Raw genomic sequence first — 22,895 nt, forward strand, 5'->3', positions numbered from 1 at the left:
CTCTCTCCAGCTTTTATCCTCATGATTATTCTGGCCCTCATCCGCATCAGCAGAGGCCAAGCTGAAGGTCACCCGTCCATGGCCCAGCTGTCGGGCATCCGCAATCTATTTGGGGTGTGCGTCTATTCCTTCATGTGCCAGCACTCCCTGCCATCCCTCATCACCCCCATCTCCAAGAAGAAGCACGTCAACAAGCTCGTGCTGCTTGATTACATCCTGATCCTGGCGTTCTACAGCCTCCTGTCCTTCACTGCCATTTACTGCTTCCGCAACGACACCCTCATGGACATGTACACGCTCAACTTCACCAACTGCGAGATCGTCAGCGTGGCCTTCATTCGCTACTTCCTGGGCCTCTTCCCGGTCTTCACCATCAGCACCAACTTCCCCATCATTGCAGTGACCCTGCGCAACAACTGGAAGACCCTTTTCCACAGAGAAGGGGGCACCTACCCGTGGGTGGTGGATAGGATTGTCTTTCCTGCCATCACGCTGATTCCCCCAGTGCTGGTGGCTTTCTGCACCCATGATCTGGAGTCCTTGGTGGGGATCACGGGAGCCTATGCCGGGAATGGGATCCAGTATCTCATCCCAGCTTTCCTCGCCTACTGCAGTCGGAAGGACACTCAGCTGGTCTTCGGCAGCGGGACGGTGAACAAGCACCTCTCCCCTTTCCGGCACAGCTTCTGGATTGTGTTCGTGCTCATTTGGGGTTTCTCTTGCTTCGTGTTTGTGACTGCAAACATCGTCCTGAGTGAGTCAAAGCTCTGATGAAGGTTAGCAGCACACTTGCTCTGGAGCTCCAGAGACTCCAGCATTTCACCTTCCCCTCTGGAACTGTGCGGTGAGGGAGAGATGCAGTATGAAGGGAAGTTTCCAGGCTGTTGGCTTGGTGACACGGACTTTCTTCACTCCATTTTGGGTGTGAGTGGTGTGGACTCAGCCTTGTTACAGTTCTTGCTCTCAGACAAAGCCCTGGGGCTGAGCCCTTGGCAGCCTGCACCGTTACCCAGTGTCCAGCCTCTCCTGCCTTTGGCTCTGTCAGAGCAGCACGTTCTCTGTCTGTCCCTCTGTGGTTCTCTGTGTGCTGCAGGTCTCGGCACACAGGAGAGAAACAGCCGTGGCTGCATCACTAAATGTCCCTTCTCCCAAAGGCAGGAGTGTGCTGTGCAGAATCCAGCAGGAGTTTGGGATAACTGAGTCTCTTCTTTCTGCTGAGACTCCTTCAGACCAACCTCCTGTGCCAGCTGAAGGAAAATATAAGGGTGGAAATAGACCTCATTCAGAAGGAAATAATTTTGTGCTGTTACATTTTCTTTTTCTAGAAGCATTATCATGTTTGTGCACATTGCCTAGGATTGGGGATCTTTTGCTTAGAGCTGTATTTCTCCAGTCTGGGAGTTTACATTCACACTTCCATCCTGTTCTCCTGTACTGTGACAGCTCAGTTGGGCAGAGCAATGCCCCTCTGCATGCAGGGATACAGCTCTTCCCTGCAAGGAAATCAGCCTTGCTTCCCTCAGCACCAGCACACGACCCGGAGCTTTTCACTGGCAGAGCCCTTCTCCCTTTCTCAGCTTTGCCCGGGGCTGGTGCAAGCAGCCAGGCCCCGATCTCCAGCGGCGGGATGGGGAGCGGGCTGGGCTGGGGAGGTGCTAATTACCCACTCCTGACACGCCAGAGGCTTTGGCTGTGCACACTGATGCGTTCCCGGCTCCCGCCTTGGGTAATTAGCCTTGAAACGAGGTGGGTGTTAACTCAGGGGAATGAGCTGGTGCCAGGAGGAAGCGGCTGTGCCCTGGCTCAGCCCTGCCTGCAGCAGCAGAGCTCCTGAACCAAGGCAGCAAAACCTGAAACCCTGCTGGAACTGGGCTTGAATTCCCCGTCTTGTCTCTCTGCACAGGGTTAAGGTGGGCTTGAGGCTGCTCCTGCTCTGCTTCTTTCAGAATTGGGCTGCTCCTACCTTAGGCAGCTCTAGGAGAGTCCCTGCTTTTAGGATGACTGTGGTCACTGTAACACCACACTTTGGCACCGGGTCCTGTGTTCAGAAGCCCTGGGGCACAGATCACACGGGCTTTCCTGACAGAAGGAAGAACTTTAAAAGTTTTCACCTGAACTATTTTAAACCCCCTATTATCAAAGCAAGTTCAAAGCCAGGTGCACATCAGATCCTCCTGCCCTCTGCACTTGCTGCAGTATTAAATGTCATCGCTCGCTAAAGCAAGCTTTGAACTGCAGCTCTTTTTAATCAAGCTCTGTTTTCAAGTAGGACTTTCTGGTTTCCATATGACCTGAAGTGCTCCTCCTGGGGGAATATGCAAGTACCTGGAGCTGTATAAAACCACTTCATAGCTTTTAAAGCAAAACCCTGCACCTCTCAAGCCTGAGCACCGCCACTGTGTCCTTGCCGAGCTGCCTGGAGAGAATCTGCAGAGACTGTTCATCTTCTCTCCAGCTTGATCCTAAACAGGCATGTGCAGCCCTTGCTAGTGAGTTTAAATATCCCCAAGTGCTCCTGGAATTATGTGGTATCTTCGGTGCCAAATTAAGAAGGTATTTTTGAGGTATCTGGTGCTGGTGTCTTGTTTAGGAAGCAGTAATTTCGAGGGCAGATTCATGGGGCAGCTGAGCTGGGAGCCACCTGTGTGGCAGCTGGGAACTGGGCAGAGCTGGAGGGAGAATTGAATGCTGATGAAATGAGCCTGTGGAAGCTGGAGAGGCTGAGGGGGCTGTTCCTCTGCATGAGTGTGCAGATGTGGGTTCATGGAGGGGCTGAGGGCTGTCTGCCCTGAGCTGCCCATGTGTTGCAAGGCCCTTGGCTCAGCTCCTGCCCTCCACATGACCATTTCAGTCTCTTACCTTCACATTTCATTGCAGCCAGGAAACAGGGCTGTTCTCTGCTATTTCATCTCCTTTCACCCTCCCTTCCCTTCTCAGGAGGGAAGGAGCCTGGCACCCTCTTTCCTGCCATCTCCTACATTTAAAGATGTGCCTTCTCTTCCCTGGCGTGTGTATCCCCCTCTCCCCCTCAACAATGTGTGACAGTGACTTCTGAGGGGCTGCACCTCCAAGAGCTGCTTGGATCCAGGTATTGGATGAAATGGGATGCTGAGCACTTGTGTTCCAGCTCCAGCCTTTGCCATGGCACCTTACTGAGAAGGACTGTGTCCCCAAGGAGCATGAGTGCTTCTCAAATAAATATCCATGAATTTCCAGACACCTGCTGTCCTTGCACAGCAGCAAAACAAATATATCCGAGGAATTGGGGTGATTAACAGAAAGAAGCTTTAGAGCAGAGAACATTTTTCATATAAAACATGACATAGCAATGCCTTAAAAATTACTGGAGAAAGCAGGAGGGAATGGTTCAGTGCAGCCAGCACTGGCTGAGGGGACACTGAGTGACCCCATGGTGCAGGGCATGAGCTCTCTCCTCTCACTCATCGTGAATAAGTCTATTTTTATTCAGCCATTATCAGCACTAACAATTCATTATTGCAGATTCACACATGATGCTTTGTCCTGTAATTTGTTTTTTAAAAATGGGATTAAAACCAATAAAATGCACATTATACATCTGGTTTAGTCTGACTTCTTTTTCCATCTCATTCTTCCTCTTGCTTAGGCACGGAGCAGCTATTCCTGGAGGGGATGGCTGTGACGGATGGGGCTGCAGGCCAAGGAGAAATGGCAAGTGGAGAGGGTAATGGAGACCCTCACCTCTTCTCTATTAGCCTACTGCAACTCTGGGTGCTAGCTGCAAACTCAATTAGAACATCTGTACTTCCCCCTTCTCAATTACGGCTCCTTACACTTAAAGCCAAACAAATTGAATTGCTCCGCTGCCTCAGGCTGCAAAGGCAGTTTTCTGCCAGCAAATTTATTATCACCATAAAGCGCAGCTTGATTTATGTTAAAATATTAAAGCAGATCTTTATGATGGAAATAAACACTTTCTACTGTGATTCTCTCGAAGGACCTCAGAAGCAGCAGTGGATTTTGGGGCTTGGGCTGTAAATCTCAGGCCAAACTGGCATCAGGGAGGAATTCAGTCTATTGCAGCACTTGGAAGAGCAATGGCCAGGGAAAGAAAAACTTTGAACCTGAGAAGAAGCTTTAGGCAAAGCTTCACCACCATTAAGGAGCCACATATCCCTGAGGGGATTCAGCTGTTTGAAGGTTTGGGGAAAGTGCTCACCAGCCTTTCCCCGGATGGATTTGGGCAGCCCAGGAGCTGTCAGCGGGTCAGGGAAGGGCACCTGCTGCAGGGTCTCAGCTGGTGAAGGTTTTGTGCCATGGCTTTGCCTTGGCAGGAGGCAGGAACCAGGAGGTGGCTGCACCTGCTGCTCCCTCAGGCATCCTCGGGCACAGGCATGGCAGCTGTCCCCAGCGCCTTCGTGGCCCCATATGTGTCCTGGTTTGTGATTTAACCAGTTTCCTCTGCCCTAACCTGAGCCACCATCTCCCCCCAGCAGTACCAGTACGTCCTTGCCATTGAAACCCCTTGCCAGTGGCTGACCTGTGCTGACCTGCTTTGTTCCCCGTCTCCTCATCAGGATAGGTCTTATGATGCTGAGCAATAGGGCAGTAAAAATAGAGATGTCAGAAAAATGGAGATGGCAGAGGTGGCAGAGTGGGGGGGGTGGGTTTGGGAGGACAGTGCCTGCCCCCCTCTGTGGGGCTGAGCCCCAGAGGTGGGTACCCAGTAGTGATCCAGCCTTATTTCTCTCTGCATAGCAGCCCACAGCCTCCCGGGTACCCTGGGTACCAGAGCAGGCTGAATTAAAAAGTGATTGATTAGACAATTTCACCAAAAAGAAATAATATTTCTCAACGTCTGTTAAACACTAAATTACCCAGCCTCTCTTTGGAAAGCCTAGCCAGAGGGTGCTTCCAGACTGCTGCTTCCCTGAAGGTTTGTCCCTGGTGTTTGTCCCTGCTTCCCTCAGGGAAATTCTGCAGGAGCAGCTTAGTCCTTCTGTGGTCCTTGAAGGTCACAGATCTCACCTGCAGTGGACTGGTCATACCCCAAACACTTCCTTTCCCACCAGTGCCCAGTGCCTGGCACCAGAAATGGGAGAAAAACTCTGCTTTTCCATCCCAGCTGACACGTAAAGATGACTATGCAAATGCCACCATGGTGGCCAGGGACCTGGGCATTCACACGTGGCACCCAGAATAGCCCTGGCCTTACACCAGGTGCTGACACCCAGCCCTGGGGCCACCTCCCCTGGGAGCACCCCCTGCACCCCGTTTGTCCTGTCCCTCGCTGTCCTCAGTCTCCTGCAGCAAAGCCCTTCCATAAAACATGAAGCAGCTCCATTTGGCCTCTGCTGAGTCACCAGGGACATCACTAATTAATTTAAAACGTGGGTTGGGGATTTTTGATACTTTTTTTTCCCCTTTTCTGCTCCCCTTTGCTGTCACAGCCCCAACCTCAGCTCACGTTTGACTGCAGCTGTGGATGCTGGCTTCCTTGAGCCAGAGAGCCACAATTTGAGGGAAGGTTCCCAAAACCACACTGAAGCTTCTGGGGACCAGCCTGTCACTCCAGGGGGTTCTGGGGCACTCGGCTGGGAAGAGCTACCCCGAGTGAATGGGTGCCATCACCTGTGCCAACCTGGATGAATACCCTCCTCTTCAACCGGATTAATTTATTTATGGCTTTTATTTATACATCAGCCCCTCCCAGCCTCACCAGGAGGCTTGGAGGGGCTGCCAAAGCTATTAAGAGACAATTGCAATGATAAATAAGTAAAGGGAATTAAAGCGCCCGGCACTAGTGTGTGATGGCAGCCAGGCTGGGGGATGGGGGGGACTGGCTGGATTTAACCCCAGGCAGATGGGTGGATGCATTGACGGACAGATGGATGCACAGACAGATATTGCCAATTCTTTTGAGCCTGGACCACACGTGGCCGGGCCCTTCTGGACCTCCTCGGGGTTTTGCAGCCATCCCTGGGGCAGGGCTGGGTGTCCCGGAGCAGTCCCTGCCATCATCCCCTCGCTGTTACCGGCCCCAACTGCTCGGTGGCTGCCAGCAACCCCCAACAACTGTGTTTTAATGAGAGAAAAGAAAAAGAAAAAGAAAAAGAAAAGAAAAGAAAAGAAAAGAAAAGAAAAGAAAAGAAAAGAAAAGAAAAGAAAAGAGAGAAAAGAAGATCTAGAGCAGCTTCCCGGGGAGATATTCATGGAGGAAGGTGATGCCAAAGCTGGGAAGAGGGGCTGAGGGTTGGCATCTCCCTGGGACAGCCTGCCAGCCAGTCACGGGCAGCTCTGTGGAGTCCTGGTGTGCTGCTCTGGGATGGGGCTGGAAGCGCCCGGCAAAGCCGTGGCTGCAGCCCGGGGCCCGGAGCAGCAATTCCCATCTCCCAAAGACCCTCTTCCCTGCCTGAGGCTCCTGTGAGTCACGGCCGCCTCTGCTCGGCCCCAGCCCGGCAGGGAAAGGCCTGTGTCAGACGTACATGAAGAGAGAATTCAGCCTGGCTCATCTATCACGCCTGATTTATGGCTCCATCAGCCTGGGAAGGTGGGAGGAATTTTTCCCTCTCTCATTCCCCGCGGCTCTGCCGAGCTGGAGATCCCTGCCAGGCTGCCGTGCGCAGCATCACTCACTGACCGAGCCCAGGGCCATCAGTGCCCGGCACCCCAAAGCCTGAGCAGGGGGCATGAACCCCGGCTCCAGTGCTCGGCTCCAGCCTCTGCACAGGCTGACGGCTCCTAATTAAACCCTCCGAGCAGTTGCCATTTTCCTTTTCCATCTTTCCCTTGCCGGCGGGACGAGCCTGTGCCGCGGCTCAGCAGTAACGGGACACGGACGGGGAGGGAGTGCACAGGACAACGAATATTCATGGGAACCCCTGATGCCAAGGGCAGCCCCGGAGGGTGGAAGAAGGGTCCCCAGGCAGCTGAAAATGTCTTTTTATTGACCTGGACATGGCGTTTCGAGTCCTTTGAATGAAACCAAAACGTGACGGCGAAACGGCGGCGATGCATTTGGCGTCCCCGCCCGTAGGGAGAACTTGACCCAGCATGTACCAGCCCTTGCCAGGCTCCTCTGACTCCCCCAAAAGAGCGCACCGGGACCCGCCGAGCCGCTTGGAGCATCCCGCTGCCGGCGGTGCAGGACGCCGGGAGGCCGGAGCCCGGCCGGGAGCCGCTGGCTGGCCCGTGGGGATACCCGGGCATTGGGCAGGCAGAGGGGTGCGGACACCCCCCTGTCCCCCCATCACACCTCCGACTCTAGGCTGGAGACCCGCCGCCAGGACCCGCCGGCGCAGGGACTCGCCACCCCTCGGGCCACCAGCGGGTCCCTCCTGTCCGCCGCCACGGCCCGCAGCAAGGCCAGCTCCCCGCGCCTCCCGCAGTCCCTGCAGGCGCTGTCCCAGCGCCCGGAGCCCCGCTCGCAGGGGCGCACCCCGGGGTGCTCCCGGGACGGCGCGGCGCCCCGCCAGACGTGCCTCGCGTAGAGGGGCGGGTTGGAGTTCATGCAGGCGCGGGGAGCGCACGCCGGCACGGTGAAGGCGGCGCGGGGGTTCTGCCGGCACGCCTCCCGGTAGGACGGCAGCCTGGCCGCGGGCGAGCGCGGCGGCAGCCGGCCAGCGGCCTGCGGGCAGCGGGAGCCGCAGCCGTGGCCGGGCTCGGCTTCGGGGAAGAGGTCGGGCACGTCGGCGCGGGCGGCCCCGCAGCGCCGCGGCCCCGCCGGCCGCCGCTTCTCGCCGCGCTCCCCGGGCGCCCTGGCCGAGCTCGCCCACCGACCCAGCTTGTCCCGCTCCAGCGCCGCCGCCTCCGGCCGCGCCGGCTCGGCCCGGGCTCTGCAAGTCCTGGTGACTTTGGGGAAGGCTCCGCGAGAGCAGGATGGAGGCTGGAAGGCGCTGCCCGCCTCCCGCTTCTTCTCCGCTGCCGAGAGCAGCCGGGGCAGAGTCCCTGAGCCCCCGTGTGCCCCGTCCCTCTGGAGCAGGGGGTTGTTCTGCAGCCGGTCCCCCCGTCCCGACGGCCGCTTGTGCTCGCTGTAGATGTCCGGTGGTGGGAGGTCCCTGGGGGATGTGGGGGGCGGGAGGGGAGCCCCGACATGGTTCCCCACCAGCATCTGCTCCCCGTAATCCCCTCCTGGGGAAGTCTTCACCAGGAGGTGGGGGAAACCTGTGAGGGCTTCATCCCCTACGCAGCCGCCCCGAAACTTCAGGGGGTGTAGCAGGTGGGGGTGCTCGTTTTCCCCTCTCCATTTCTCCTCTCCGTGCAGACGGGAGTCCACGGGGATGGGCTGGGGCAGCGGCAGCCCCAGGGGAGCACCCTTGGGTGCGTAGGCTCTCCCCAGCCTCTCGGCAGGGTGCGGGCCAGAGTGGGGCCCCCGGTGTGCGCCGGTGCTGTTCTGCACCACGAGCTGAGGTGTCCTCAGGGAGAAGGTGGTCTGGAGGCGCTCACTGTGGTTGCTCCAGTCCTCGATGGTGCGGGTGGCCTGCTCCAGTGAGCCGCCCACGCTGGCCGTTGTCACCATCTCTTTGGCCGCCTGCAGCATTTTCAGCACATTGGCCTGGGCTGAGCTGGCAGTGACATCGGGTGTGGGTGCCCGCCCGGGGCTCGACAGGGTCTGCACTCCATTGAAGCAGCTGTAGATGCCCTGTGGGGAGAAATGGGGATCCCCCCATTATCACTGACCCCAAGGTCAGTGGGGTTCTGCCCCCTTGAGCCCACCCTGCTGAGCTGAATTCATGCTGCTGAGCCTGAAGTAGCTTCAGAGCACTGATGCCCCCTCCCCAGGATCCCCAGAACTTGTCAGCGTGTGTGACACTATCCTCTATCACCCCTTTCCCCAGGGCTGCTGATAAGGATGTGGGGTCATTTCCAGGACTGAGCCCTTTTCCCAAAAGCTGGCTTTTCTCACCAAGACCTCATATCAACAAGAACATCTCCAGTCCTTCCCATGCGGGTCAAAGGACAATGCCCACCAAGCCGTGTCCATCTCTGTGACACCACGCGAAGACATTTGGGTCCCTCAAAAGCCCCGTCAGCATCCCTCACCCTGCTGATGGCCAGGAGGAAGTCAAGCTTGTGGGACTTGGGGACGGAATGACGCAGCTTCCAGTAGACGAGGTGCTCCCAAGCGAAGACCAGCAGGCTCAGCCCCATGGCCACCAGCAGCATGTAGAACACCCCAGCCATGTTGTCGATGTCCAGCTTGCTGCTCATCACCTCATTCTTCTCATTCTGGCAGATCCCTGATAGCCAAACTGTCTCCAGCTTCTGGGTCTCACCTGGGACATGCATAACAGTGCAAGGGGTGAAAATCCACCCCTGGGAATTATCTTCCCTAGCACATCCCTGCCCCTTTCCACCCCACTGTGGGTGGAGGAGGATAAAGAGACCCCTGAACTTCTGGAGCTGGAATCACCTAATGCTGCTGCTGCCATTGGCCTGAGAATCCCACCAGTCACTTGTCCTTCTCCAGGGTCCTCTCCCGACTCTGTTCCACACCCATGTGCCAACCAGCCATGCTTACTGCCCTCAAATGTTGTGCACAGCCATCTCCAGGATTTTACAACCCCAGAGGGAATGATACGCACAACATCCAGAGGATTTCATATCCCCTGAAAGGAGCTGGTGAAGCCCCTCAATGCCATCCTGCCACGAGGATGTCAGCTGCGAAGGCTGCCCGGGGTCTGAGGACCAAAGCCCTGTTCCCTGGGTTGATCTGCAGGGCAGGGGTGGGGTGAGGATGGGGACAGGGCTAAGGAGGAGCTCACACAGACACCCACCATCTCCCAGGAACTGGAGCAGGGCCAAGTCAATGGCTCGTTTCCAGCGCGAGTCCTTCTGCAGGGCAATGCCGTAGCCCGTGGTGGCAAACACCTTCCCGCTGCCGATGGTCACCAGCTTGCAGCCCTCATCCTTGCCTGCCATGTAGTTGAGCACCGCCGCGTCGTAGATGAAGGCATCCAGCTTCCTGCCCCACCAACAGGAGGAAGGGTGAGGGGGGGTCTGAAAGCCCATTAGTGGGGGAGGGCTGTGCCTATGCTGGGGGCTCTATCCCTTTCAGAAAGCTGTAGCCCATCTGGAGGGGGTTCTGGGGGGTTCTGTGTGCTCTTGGGGTCCCTCACCAATCCTGGAGTGCTGTAACCACACTTGGAGGGGAAGTACCCGACCCTGGGGGGGCTGTGTACCACAGCCATGTCCCATCTGGGGGGAGCTGCATCCCTTTGAGGGCAGCTGTATGGAGCTGTACCCCGTCTGCAGCATGGTGTGCCCTGTTTGGGGGTCCTGTACTTCATTCAGAGAAGATGCACAGAGTCATATCCTGTCTGGGAGAGCTGTACCCAGCCTGGGGGGGGGGCTCACATCCAACTTCTGGGGGGGTTGTACCCCAGTTGAGAAATCCCTTCTCCATCTGGGAAGTCCTGTACCCTATTCCAGGGAGCCATAGTTATCTGGGGGTGCTGTATGTAATTTGGAGGAGCTCTGAGAGCCATACCCCATCTGGGGGGTCATACCCCATCTCAGGGAGCCATACCCCATTTTGAGGCTGGTGAGGGCGTCCTCCACAGAGCGCTGGTTGTACTTGACCATGTGGGTGTGCATGTCGGGGTAGTTGCTGCGGATGTTCCTCTCGGTGCTGCCGTTGGGGACAGTGCCAAAGCGGAAGGGTGGATACTGCTCCTGTGGCCTCTGGAACTGCAATGGGGAGCCCCAGATGGGGAGTGGCATCACACGGTGCCCATGTCTTTCCATGTCCCTAGCACGTCCCCTCCCTGCAGCCAGCCCTCTACTCATGCACTCATGCCCAGCCGACTGGCAGCGATGTGTAGCTCCACACACATCACTGCCAGTAACTTCAAAAAGGGTTTTTTTAGGGATTTTTTAGGGTTCCCGACCCACTGATCACCTTCCTGTCACTCAGCCCCGACACAGTGTCAATGTACTGCTCCTGGATCATGAAGGCAGCCAGGTTGGCCGTGTAGCTGGCGAGGAAGATGACGGCGAAGAAGGCCCAGATGAGCACCATGATCTTGCTGGTGGTGCCCTTGGGGTTCTCGATGGGGACTGAGTTGTTGAAGACCAGAGCCCACAGCAACCACACGGACTTGCCGATGGTGAAGGAGGGACCTCCTGGCCCTGCGGGGACAGGGAACAGAGGGGAGAGTTGTCAGCCCAGCCAGGGACATGTCCCCCCCTCCCAGCTCCCTCCTTCCCACTCACTCTTGCCACTGGTGAGATTCTGGTTGTAGCCAACGGGGCTGAAGTACTCGAACACGAAGACGGTGATGGCCACCACAGTGAGGCACATGACAAACATCATGACCCACACGGCCGGGCTGTAAGGCTCTGCAAAGCAAGTAGAACTTTGTGAGCCTCCAAGGACATCCCTGGTCCTCTGAGGACTGCCAGGAGCCCTCCTGGATAGATGGGGCTCATCCTGAATATTGCTGCTTCTTGGAGAGGAGTTGGAGGTTGGCAGCACCATGGCCAAGCAGCTCCACAGGGAATAAGGAGGGAAGGGGGTAGCTGCAGAGCTAGGGGATGCAGCCATGCTTCCCTGCCTAGACCAAATCAGGTTCTCACCAACAGGGAGATCTTTACAAAATGCTACCCATCTCCAGGGTCACTGCAGGAGGGTTTCCCATGGGATCCCATGTTGTCCCCCATGACAGTTCTGGCCACAGAGCTGTGCCTGCATCAGGCACAGAACCAGCTCCCCAGCCCTGCTCAGCTCTGGGGAGAGCCCCCCGTGAGTGGTGACAGGCAATGACCCCTGGCCTGCCCAAGATGATGTGGGATGGAGCAGCAGGAGTGCTGGGGATGCATCCGAGCTGTCAACGTGTGGCCACCAAGGTCCATTTATCAGCACGTCCTTCGCTGTCAGAGAGGAGAGGCCTCCCTGATGGAGACGTGACTCACTAGCGCAGAGGCAGGAGACACGGGGACATGGGGACAGCAGACCCCCGCCCTGCCAAACCAGGGTGGGATGCTCCGTCTGTCCCTGGGGCTGGTGAAGGTGACCCTGCTTCTGTGGGAGTCTGGGCTTCATGGTGTGGGGGGCACAGGATGAGGAGGATGTGCCCAGGCTGATGGTCCCACCTTCTGTGGCATCCCTAGCACCCACCTGCACCCTCCCCACACAAGATCCCAGTGCCAGCTGAGCTGGGACATTGCTGCTGTGCCCTTGCTGAGAGCAGAGAGCCCTGCCCGAGCTGAATTTCTTGAGGACATTGCCCATCCTCCCCTTCCTAGGCTGCAGTTTTGCTGGTGTAAAACTCATTAAATAAAACTTTTAGCACTGGCAGTTTCCTACACTTGGCTTAACCTCTGTCTCTGGTGACAGTGGTAGAGATGGGTCCCCAAAGCAGAGCTCCAAGCTGGCAAATCCTTCCACGTCCCCATCCTCCCTCCTCCACACAAAAAATGAAGAGGAGAAAACCACTGAGCCCAGCCTCAGTCTCCAGCCTCCATCTCCATAATAAAAGGATTATTCAGGCAGGGAAGGAAGAAGCCCCAAAGCCGACAGCACAATCTCCTTCCTTTATGACTTAGGCTTTTTTTCCTTGAAAGTTGCTAAAACGGAACAATATTTCCAATTTGCATTTGTAGGAAGCATGGGATGAACCTGCAGGAAGACAGGGGGGCACAGGGCTCACCCAGGAAAGCAGAGGGGGACACGGTGCCATTGCTCCGGGCCACCATGACGCTGATGCCCGTCTCCACAAAGGGTACAGAGAAATCCACAATCTCAGACCTCTCCTCATTGATGGTGAGGGAGCCGATGGCCATGTCTGCACGCTTGTAGTACACCTGGAAAAGGGGCAGGTCAGCTCGGGATGGGCAGAGGGACAAGCAGAAGGACCCAGACCACTTTCCCCAGGCATTTCCTCATCTCCAGCATTTCCAGCCTTAATTTCTGCCTTTTAAAAAATAAATATTAGCTTCCTAAGTGAGCAGTGGCACGGACACACCGTGCTGTGGGGTCGTAAGTGTTCATCTGATGACTCCTCCAGGAAGGAGCTCATGCCAAGCTGTGCCCTGCCTACAGTCCCACCACAAACCCCATCTTCACCAGAAAAGCCCCAGGTCAGGGGTGAGTGGTGCCCTCCAGGGAGTGTCAAAGTGGGGTCTGAGCCATGCCAATTCCTACCTCACCAATCATGCCGTTCCAGACCCCACGGACAATCTTGCCATGTTTGCCATTGGTCACCAGGTAGAGGTCGTAGGAGAACTTCACCGCCTTGGCCAGCTTCTTCAGGATGTCGATGCAGAAACCTTTGCAGCACAGCTTAGTGTAGGGATCCACAAGGCCATCGCCACTGGAAACACACCAGGAAAGATGGGTTGGACCAAACAGAGGTGCTCTGAGCACCCTGGACACCACGTGTCTGTTGGAACTCAAAATGTCCCTCAGACATTTTTAGAGGTTCCAGGCCTTGGTCAGAAGCATTTTAGACCCTGGCAGGCAGCTGGAAACAGCTGTGATTTTGAGTTTGAGCCATGGAATGAGTTACCAACTTTGAAGGTGGAACAAGCAGTCACAAAAGTTTAGATATTATAGTAGAAGTAGCTACAAAGTAGAGGGGAAAATTTTTTAGTGCTGTACAGGGGGTTTTAGCACCTGTACAGGGGGGTTTTTACTTTGTACATGGGGGTCAGAAGTTCTAAGATGGAGGAAAGTGGGCTGATCCTGTTCTTCCTCCTTCTTCTTCCTTGCCTCCATGTTCTTGGTGATGCTGGCACTTATGGATTGGTTTAGAGTAGAAAAGCACTTTGTAATATAGGTAGTAGGTATTGGGGAAAAACTGTAAACATGTAATACATAATATATCATATAAAAGACAGCAGCAGCCCTGGGTGGGGGGAGAGAAGAAGAAGGCAGCAGACAAAGAGGATGTCAGGGTGTGTGTGTGCCTCTGCCTGAGCTGTGAGCAAACCACAGCAGCCCAAGAAGAAAATCTTTTAGATAACTCGCAATAAACTGCCTTGAGACTGAACAACAAGAGGCTGCAGAGTTTTTCTTTGGAAGCACGGGTTGGAGGAGAGATTTTACCACCACACGAGACCCCAGACCAAGCCCGGGGTTCTCACACGTGTCAAGGGAGTGGTGGCCAGAATGGCCGAGCTCCACGTCCCTGCCCACCTCTGGGAGGAGTTGGTCTGCTTGCGGCAGGGCACGGTGTTGCGCACGCAGACCCCCGTGCTGGGGTCCGTGTTCTCCACGATGACGAAGGGTCTCTCCTCCAGGGTGGCCACTGTCAGGTGGCGGTTGTCGACCACGGGCTGCATGAAGGAGCCGTAGCGGGGCCACACCGGGTACTTCATGTGGATGATGCCTTTCTCCCACTTGCCCACCTGCCCCCAAAGGAGAGCACATGGTCACCCCAGCGAGGGGCTGTGGGGGTCACACATGGTCCCATATCCATCCTCCCACCTTTGGGGCTTATTCCTTGGGATCCCCATCTCAGCATCCCTTTCCCCACACGCTGCTGGACCATGGGGTGAGGTGTTTCCTCCTGAGCCCCAAGCTTCACACTCGGGTGAGCACAAACCTGGCCAAATTTATTTACTTAAAATACTTTCAAAAAAACTCCATGCATCTTGTTTCAGGTCCAGGTGTTTGGCTGCTGTTCTCCAGAATTGGGCATCTGCATTTTTGACTTTTTTTAACTTATCAGCCAAATTGCAAGGAAAAACTGACAACTCCTGCCAGAGCTTTGGTGCTCATCATTGCTGCAGCCCCCCACCATGGCACCATGGGTACTTTTGAGGTCAGCTGTGGTACTTTTGGGTTTTGCATGGTACAGTCCACCCCAGGATGGGACCCCAGCTTGTGCATGGCCCCATGCTCACCCTGCCCAGCCACCCCACAGTGTGCCCATCTCAGGGGGCCTGGGGGTCCTACCATCTCCCAGAGCCGGTGCTGGTTGAGTGTGATCACCACCATGGTGGGCTTGACCAAGTAGCCACCTTCATTGAAGGAGAAGTCCCTGTGCTCCCAAGTCACATTCAGAAGGTGCCTGGTGGGACACAAAACCTGTAAGCAATTGGCTGTGCAGCCCTGCGCTGTGCAGCCCTCCTCCTCCTCCTCCTCCTCCTCCTCCTCCACCTTCAGCCAGGCTGCCACATGGAGACGTGTGGCTGAGAGCTGGGGACCAGCTTTAACCCCCATGCAAGGGGCAGAGGGGAGCTGGAGAAAGCCCTTCTAGCAAGGAGGCACCAAGGATGATGGCCCACTGCAGGGCTGAGCGTGCACAGACTGCCAAGCAACCCCGAGGTGCCACAGAGCTGTGATAGCCCCCCTGAGACCCCCAGGGGTCCTGAGTCACCAAGAAACATGGGAAAAGACAAGGGAGATGATGGGAGATGTCAGGGGAGATGCTCCAGGAGAATCCCAGCTGAGAGACATGGACTAACAGCTGTAGCCCTCAGTGAGCACCATCCTTGCTGCTTGCCAGCTCCACCCTCCTCCTCCCCTGCACTTTCCCTCACCTTTTCCCCACTCCTCCCATTTTACACCCACCCCAGGGTCCCAGATCCTCACCGGTAGAAGCTTGTGTTGGTGGTGGTGGCCCTGGTGGGGGTCCAGCAGTCCCGCCCCACCTCTGGGAGGTAGCCGTGGGCACGGAAGAAGCTGGCTGCCCCCATGGCAATGATGGCCACGCCATCCCGCACCTTCTGCCGCAGGCTCAGCTTCCAGCTCTCCGTCACCACGCTGATGAGGCCAACTGGGAAGGAGGAGGGCGGCACCTCCATGTTGCCCACTGTCATGCTGGGCACGATCCAGATGTATCCTGGCCCCACAAGGCCGGCTTGTTCTGCCATGGAGAAGAGATACTCGGCCTCCTCTCGGGAGCAGTAAACAATGAGGACCTGGGCATCAATCTGGCGCAAGAGCCGCTGCGTCCTGGAGCTGCTCTGCTCCTGGCTCATCTCAAAGGTGAGCACCTCCTGCAGCTCCCAGCCAAAGTAGCTGGCATCCGTGAAGGAGCGGATGACGTCCAGGAAGATGTTGTAGCCTGGGTAGAGGCTGGTGATGACAGCAAAGGAGCCCCAGTCGTATTCCTCCAGCACCTTGAAGATCACCTGGATTTGCTGCTCGATGGAGACACCCAACTGCAGGAAAGCTGATCCAGGCTCCTGAGGGAGGAGAGGGATCAGAGGCTGCTCTGGCATCATGATCCAGGTCTCATGCACCCATGCAAGACTCCTTGAATTTGCCATCATGAGAAGTTCAAGATTGCTGTGAACCAGTGTGGTCCATGGGCTGGAGACACCCAAAATCAGACTAATACTCCTCCAAAGAACTTTACCCCATGCAAAGGGTCAACTCCTGCAGCCTCACATCCATTTCTTAACATATTGACCACAAATTTCTCCATCCTCCAAAGGAGATCATCAATTTCTTCTTAAACCATGAGAAGGAGGTGGGTGAGAGCTCTGCCAGGAGCACAGATCCCATCCCTGCTCCATCTCACTACCTGCAGCCAGAGCCTCTATGGCTCCTTCCCTCCTGCTCTACCTCCCTGGCCATCTGGCCTCTCATTAGCAAATCTTAATTGGTCTGATTCTGTCTTAAATGATTCAGGGAATGGCAGTTGCTGAAGGTCACGTGCAGGCAGCAGGTTTCACCACCCAGACCCTCCTCTCCACCTTCAGAGAAGTAGTCTGAGGTAAGCCCCAGTGAATCCTAGACAGGGAGGAGATTGATCCCTCCAGTGACCCCAAAATATGCAACCCTTGGAGAAAGCTGCACAAAATCACCTGGACTGCAAAGCCATGGATATTTTTCCATTGCTCTGGGCTCCATCTGAGCCCTCTGCACCCACCTGAGTCCACTGCATCAACCAGAGCCCACTGCCACCCTCCCACAATGAGCTTGAGGTGCTCCATGAGCACCAGAGAGTACAGGCAGGGCTGTGGGGGTGCAATCTGGGGGGATTGGACCCCAAACCACTATGCAAGAAAAGCACAAAATCTGCTCCCTGAAGAAGAGCAGGATCTCCAGCCACAGGAAAGAGCAAGCACTGAAACCACTCCAGCACCCAGGCCGGTCAGGCTGGGATGAGCTGCTATGAGGAGATAACCCAGATCTCCATGCCCAGGACCCTCCATCTCTCCCTGCCACCAGCAGTTCCCAGCAGGCAGGTGACAGTGACTGACAGTGTCTTATTCAGTGAGGAGCAGAGAAGACAGAAATCCTGTGTGAGCCGTGGTGCACCTGAAATCACCACCACAGCTGAGCAAGGCTTCTTCATGCTGCCCACACAGCCATTCCAGGGCTGGATCCAGCCCCAGCAGGGCGGGAGGAAGAGAAGGTTGTGATAACCCTGCTGCTGCCCCAGAAGCTGCAGTGCCACCAACCCAGCATCCCATGGTGGGCACAGGAAGCAGCACCCAGGGAAGGCCCTTGCACTGGGCACTGAGGTCCTCTCCCATATCCCATTGAAGTCCCCACCATGTCCCACCACCCCAGTCAGCAACACTGCCACAGCCACTGATCCACCATTCCTGCCCCTGATTCCAAAGCTGCAGTCCAGCAGCTCCTCCGTCCTCCAGCATTCCACATCCTTTACCTACGCCACTCGAACAGTTCCTCATTTCTCTCACCCCCCCTGGAAATACTGAGTACCTCACCTTTGGGGTCAAGACCACTGCAGACCCGCCACTGATGCTGATGATGGGGACCTGGGTCTGGGAGGAGATGAAGTCAAGGATCTGGGCCACGGCCTCCGTGCCCACGTTGTCTTCAAAGACGATGCCGTGGATCTTGTGGCCGGCGAGGATGTCGCAGATCTGGGTGAGGAGGGTGCTGGGGTTGGTGTTGTTGACGACAACAGTGATGGGGTGGATCTCCAGGGGCATGTCCAGGAAGCTCTGGGGGCTCAGGCGGGAGCGGATGTGCAGGGGGTAGGACGAGCCCCCGAACACCACAGCCACGTTGACCACCGGCTCCTCAGCGCCGGGCAGCAGGATGTCCGTGAAGGCAGCCGAGCAGCCCAGCACCATCGACAGTAGCAGAGCGTGCGCCGGCGCTCTGCCCATGTCCACCAGCGTGTCCCTGCCAGCACAGCACACGGCCCCTCGCATCCAGCCTCGCACCTGCACCCCCAGCCCCGCTCACCCCAGCCCTCCCCACTGCCCTGGGCCACCACCTTCGAGGGTTGACCCCAGGGAACAAGGGGACCCCCATCCATGGACACTGGATGTGCTGAAGGAATGGACCACAGTGTTGTTCTCACCATCCACCGTGCACCTCAGTGTCTCTTGTCTCCAGCCTTATCAACCACTAACCCTGCTTCCCACCACCACCACCGTGTCCTCATCTCCCCATCACTGTCTCCCTCCACTGCCCTCCCACCCCTTCAAAAGCCACCACTGCTACACTGGTCCATGCCATCCCTTCAGCCAGGGACAGGGACAGCTGCAAGAGATGCCAGGAGGGGCTGGCAGCTCTTTGGTGCCTCTCTCTGCAGCAGGCAGCCACCTTCAATATTCAAAGGCTTTGCCCTTGAGCTCTGCACCCTGCTTGTTGAGATTTTGCAAATCACAGTCACTGAAGTAGCTGGTTCCCTGCCTCTCCTGCTGCCTGTCTGCTGCCCATCACCCTACTTCAGCTCCTTTGCCACAAAATCCCAACCAAGGCACCTATCCGACTCCATTTCTCCAAGTTTTCCACAGCATCCTTCAGCTTTCCTTCTTCTTCTCTTTACCCTCAGTGTGTGTCCCCTGCTGGCAGTGCCCACCCCGATGGGACACCCTTCACACTGTGTCTGTGCTGGCTGCACCCCAAATCCAGGCTCTTGGGGGATGTTTGGGCACATCCTCCCTGCCAGGTCCCCAGTTCCCCACTGCAGCAGTTGAGGTGACAGTCCCCTGAAGCAGGACACATCCCTGATGCACCCCTGTGCTGGAGTTCACTTCTCAGACACCACCAGCAAAACCAACCTGTGGCCAGGGGTATCCAAGCCCCTCTGAGCCCCATTTCCCCCAGGGCAGTCACCCTTGTGCCAAGCAGGGCAGCAGGGAGGGGGACAGTGGCACGTTATGTCCCCAACACACCAGTGTTGCTTCATGCAGCGAGGTGCCAGCTGGTGCTAAGAAACGTCCCTTGCAATTAAAAGCTGCTGTTGCTTAATGTGTCTCCAGCATGCTCCTCTCACTGAGTCCCGGCTGGTTTTGGGGTCTGGGCTGCCCCAGTGACCTGCACCCCAGCACTCCTCCGTGCCGCAGTCACGGCCATCCCTTCAGCACACTGCAAAAACATTGCCAGCGTGTTGGACTGAAAATGCAGGATATAAACCCAACAGCTGCTGGGCCGGGCACCCTGCAAGAGCTGCTGGGTGCAGATTTGAGCACTGGGGCTGTTCCCTCCAGAGAACACAAAGCACACATTTCCCTCCTGTACCCCGTGGCTGCCAGGAAGTCTTGGGCACCTGTCCGGGCACTGACACTCACCAGGCAGCATCTCTCTCAACTGGCTGAGTTTCATCAGGGAATCACCCACCCCCAGCACCCACCACCACGCAGGGGGTTCACTCTACTCGACTGCATCTCCCACCCCACTGCACATCACAGCTGGTGGAGCTGCAGGAGCCACAACGCCACACTGACGGCCGCAGCCAGGGCCCCTTGGCCCGAGAGGGCAGCAGGTGAGTCATGCCATGCTGGCAGCGTCCCACGCTCCGGCACGGCCAGCTCAGTGCCAGGGCAGCCTGCACTGCCTGCTCCTCACTGTGAATTCCCAAGTATTTTTAGTCCTGTGATAAATAATTCATCGGGAATCCGGCATCAGCTACCCAGAGCAGAGAGGAAGGGGAGCAACACGCCACCCAAAACAAACAGAACCGCCCTGCCAGCAGCACTGCCCGGCTGAGCCCTCCTCAAGGACGTTTAAATATACTCTGGGCCCTTGTGGTGATCGATTGGGTTTGCTTGTGCCAGCCCTGGCACCTCACCTACTCCAGGACCTTATCCTCCTCTTCCTCAACTCAGCTCTTGCCTAAGCTTCGGAGCCTCTTCCAGTACTGAGTAATCCAGGCACAGACTAATGGTTGTCCCTTGCAGTGCCAATCTTTGTCACCCCCTGCTCCCGGTTGTGACTGGGGACAGGGCTGAGCAATCTGGTTTCCCACGGACCAAGCCACAGGTGGGAAATATCCCCCTCCCTCCCAGCTGGCATGCACTGGCAGCAGCAGAGGGGAGGTGGGCATGGGCTCATCCCATCGTTCAGCCAGGCTGAGACAACCAGGGCAAGGAATTTCCACCTTCCCAGGGCCCTGGTGCCACCAGACTCAGGCTGGCTCACCACAGCCTTTGGTGGGCATGGAAGAGGTGGAGGGGTTTAAGGCCAGGGAGGCTGTGGCTGGCAAGGGCTCCGTGTGCAGGCTGGAGATGGGGCTGCTCCAAAATGGCCGAATTTGGGAGGCAAAGGGCACCCAGCTCCTCCAGCCCAGCTAACACCACGCGTTTCCAGCCCATTGTTTCTCCTACTGAGCTAGAGGGGTACTGGAGAATTTGGGGTTTTTTTGGGGGGGTGACAGATTGCAGGAAAGTGGTGGAGGCTGAAGAGAAACCGAGCCCATTCTGGAGCTGCTGCCAGAGCTGGGGCTGCTCTTGGGCTCAGCACAACATGGCAAAGCCCCTGCCAACTTCAAAGAAAATCCACATTTTCCAACCCCTTGTAGGAAACACTGCAGAATTGGTCCCTTGGGAAAAAGACCTTCCCAAAAGGGAGATTTTACAGCTGGGTGAAGGGCCAGTGGCCAGTCAGGGTCAGGAGGAAGGCGGCCATGGCCAGGAGCCTGGGCAAAGCAATGTCACCTCCTGGCAGCCTCCCCAAAGACCAGAGGACACCACAAATCTGCTTGGTGGCTTTGGCACTTGTGTTTTGTTGCTTTGGGGTAGTTTTGAGCAGTTAATCACCTTCCTAGGTACAACTTCCCCTGATGCACCAAACTCACAGAAACCTTGTGCTAAAGGCACCGATAGAATCCTTACCTCTCACCAGACCCTGAAATGCCGTTCTAATGCAACAGGGAAAGTTTGCTCCTCATCTTAAACCTCTTTTTTTGCCCTCGCTCCTTTCCCTGCTCCAAGAGAATGAGAGCTCATGCAGATATTTTGACCTCGGGAATGGGAAAAATAAAATTCCAAAATGCAAAATATCATTCAGGAAAGAGAAATTTTATGTCCCCCAAAAAACCTTCGAGCCTGAAATCAGAGGGAAAACGCAGCCTGTGCCGGGGGATGGGGAACTGCTGCTGATGGACCGAAAGGACAGAGCAAAGCCAAACCTGATGGGAGCCATTTGGGGAGGAGAGGGGGCACAGAGGACGGCACGGGATGTGCCAGGGCTTGTCATTGCCCCAATGGTGACGTCCCTGTGGAGCAAGGAGACCTCGATGAGGCCCCTCCGAAGGGGAGAAAGCAGCAAAACCTCCTCAAAGACAACTCGTCACCATCCCTGTCCCCATGCAGGGGGATGACTCGGGACAGAGAAGCCCTGGCAGCCCTCGGCAAGCACCGTCTCCTTTCAACCTTCATCCCTCACCACCCGGCATCACCCTCCTCTTCCTCATCAGCCTCCCCTTCCTCGCCCGCACCTCCGACAGCAACAGTTGCGGGCCGGGGGCTGCGGGCCGGGGCGAGGGTGAGGGCCCCGCACACAGACGCACCGAAACGCAGCTTAAAAAGGTCGAATATGGATTAACCAAAAATAAACGCCAAGTGTCCTGCCTGCCGCTGGGTTATGCAAGGTGGCGGCGGGGGACACAGGGCTGGTGGCACCCGGGGAGGTCTCCTCAGTTTTTTCCTGCCACCCACTCCCCGCAAAACCCCCCAGAACAGCGGCCAGGATTAAGGCTCATTTCTGTCCCGTGCCCGGGATGGGGAACGGGAGCTCTGGGGATGCGGGGTGATGCTGAGGGAGGGGAAGACGGGCAGGGAAAACTCCCACCCCATAAAAAACAGCCGCCTCATCCCTAAAAGTTGCCGGCGGCGGCGGCGGGGCGGCGGCGGAGCCCGCCGTGCCCCGGATGCCCCCGGCCCGCCCGGTACTTACGGGACCGCCGCTGCTCGGTGCCTACATGCCCCGCGGCCCCGGCGGGGCTCGTCCCACCGGGGGTTCGCTTCTTGCGAAGCTTCTCCTCCTGCGGGGCGGCCCCTCGGGGCAGGGTGGGCCCCCGCCGCGGCTGCCGGGGCGCTCCGGCGGCCGCCGTCGGTCCCGGCTCGTCCTTGGCGGCGGCGGCGGCGGCGGCGGCTCTGCAGCGGCGGCTGGAGGCAGGCACGGGAGCGGAGGAAGGAGGGAGCGGGAGCGGAGCGGGTGTGCACGGGGGGGGGCCCGGTGGCAGCAGGTGTCTCGGCGAGCCCCGAGCCCCGGCAGCCATCTCCCCCCGGCCCGGGAGCGGCGGGGCTGCCCGGCCGGGACGGTCGGGAGGAGGGATGCGGGGATGGAGGCTGGGGGGAGCCCGGGGGCGGTGGAAGGACAGGACGTGTGTCCTCCCGCCTCGCCGCAACTTCGGGGCTGGCCGCCAGCCCCAGTGGAAGGGGGGGAACGGGGGACAGCAGCCCTCCCTCCCGAAAGCGGCCCGCCTCTCCTGGCAGCGGGGCCGGCCCCGGGGCCGGAGAGAGAAGGGGGTGAAACCCCTTCTTTTCCTTCGCCTCTCTCCTCCATCTCCAGGAGGGAAAACCCACGGTAAAATGGCACGGACTCCCTCTCTGGGCACTGCCCGTCCCCAGCCCCGGTGAGGGCTGGAGGAATGCGGCTGGACTCGTTCCCTCCCGCCAATGTCTTCCATCCCTTTGCTGATTGAACTGGTGGATAGGGGCCAGCTGCCCACCGTGGTGCCCCCCAGCCGCTGCAGGGCAGCCTCAGGGTCCCCATCGGTCACAGGGAGGGGGGTGGCACTGAGCAAAGCCCC

The 22,895-nt window shown here is 57.3% G+C and overlaps 2 protein-coding genes across 4 annotated transcripts in view; one reads left to right on the forward strand and one right to left on the reverse strand.

The window, feature by feature from the left end:
* Positions 1 to 3,580, forward strand: part of SLC38A12 (solute carrier family 38 member 12) — a 43,657-nt gene extending 40,077 nt beyond the window's left edge. For all 3 annotated transcript variants that reach the window (XM_021554866.3, XM_085556832.1, XM_085556833.1), the window contains exon 10: positions 11 to 3,580. In XM_021554866.3, the coding sequence (XP_021410541.2) occupies positions 11 to 771 (761 nt within the window). In that variant the 3' untranslated portion in view covers positions 772 to 3,580. The remainder of the gene's footprint in view (positions 1 to 10) is intronic.
* A 3,324-nt stretch (positions 3,581 to 6,904) lies between these two features.
* GRIN2C (glutamate ionotropic receptor NMDA type subunit 2C) lies at positions 6,905 to 22,634 on the reverse strand. The gene is made up of 13 exons (XM_077787365.2): positions 22,037 to 22,634; positions 17,611 to 18,034; positions 15,518 to 16,113; positions 14,879 to 14,993; positions 14,117 to 14,328; positions 13,124 to 13,292; positions 12,630 to 12,783; positions 11,194 to 11,319; positions 10,880 to 11,109; positions 10,508 to 10,668; positions 9,756 to 9,943; positions 9,022 to 9,254; positions 6,905 to 8,620 (listed from the first exon to the last, which is right to left on the reverse strand). Exons 2-13 carry the CDS (start codon positions 18,016 to 18,018, stop codon positions 7,229 to 7,231), a joined length of 3,984 nt encoding a protein of 1,327 aa, XP_077643491.2. The 5' UTR covers positions 18,019 to 18,034; positions 22,037 to 22,634; the 3' UTR covers positions 6,905 to 7,228.
* Between the last annotated feature and the right edge of the window lie 261 nt (positions 22,635 to 22,895).

Source organism: Lonchura striata, chromosome 18 (assembly GCF_050655825.1).
Source record: "Lonchura striata isolate lonStrDom1 chromosome 18, ASM5065582v1, whole genome shotgun sequence".
NCBI classification, from domain to species: Eukaryota; Metazoa; Chordata; class Aves; order Passeriformes; family Estrildidae; genus Lonchura; species Lonchura striata.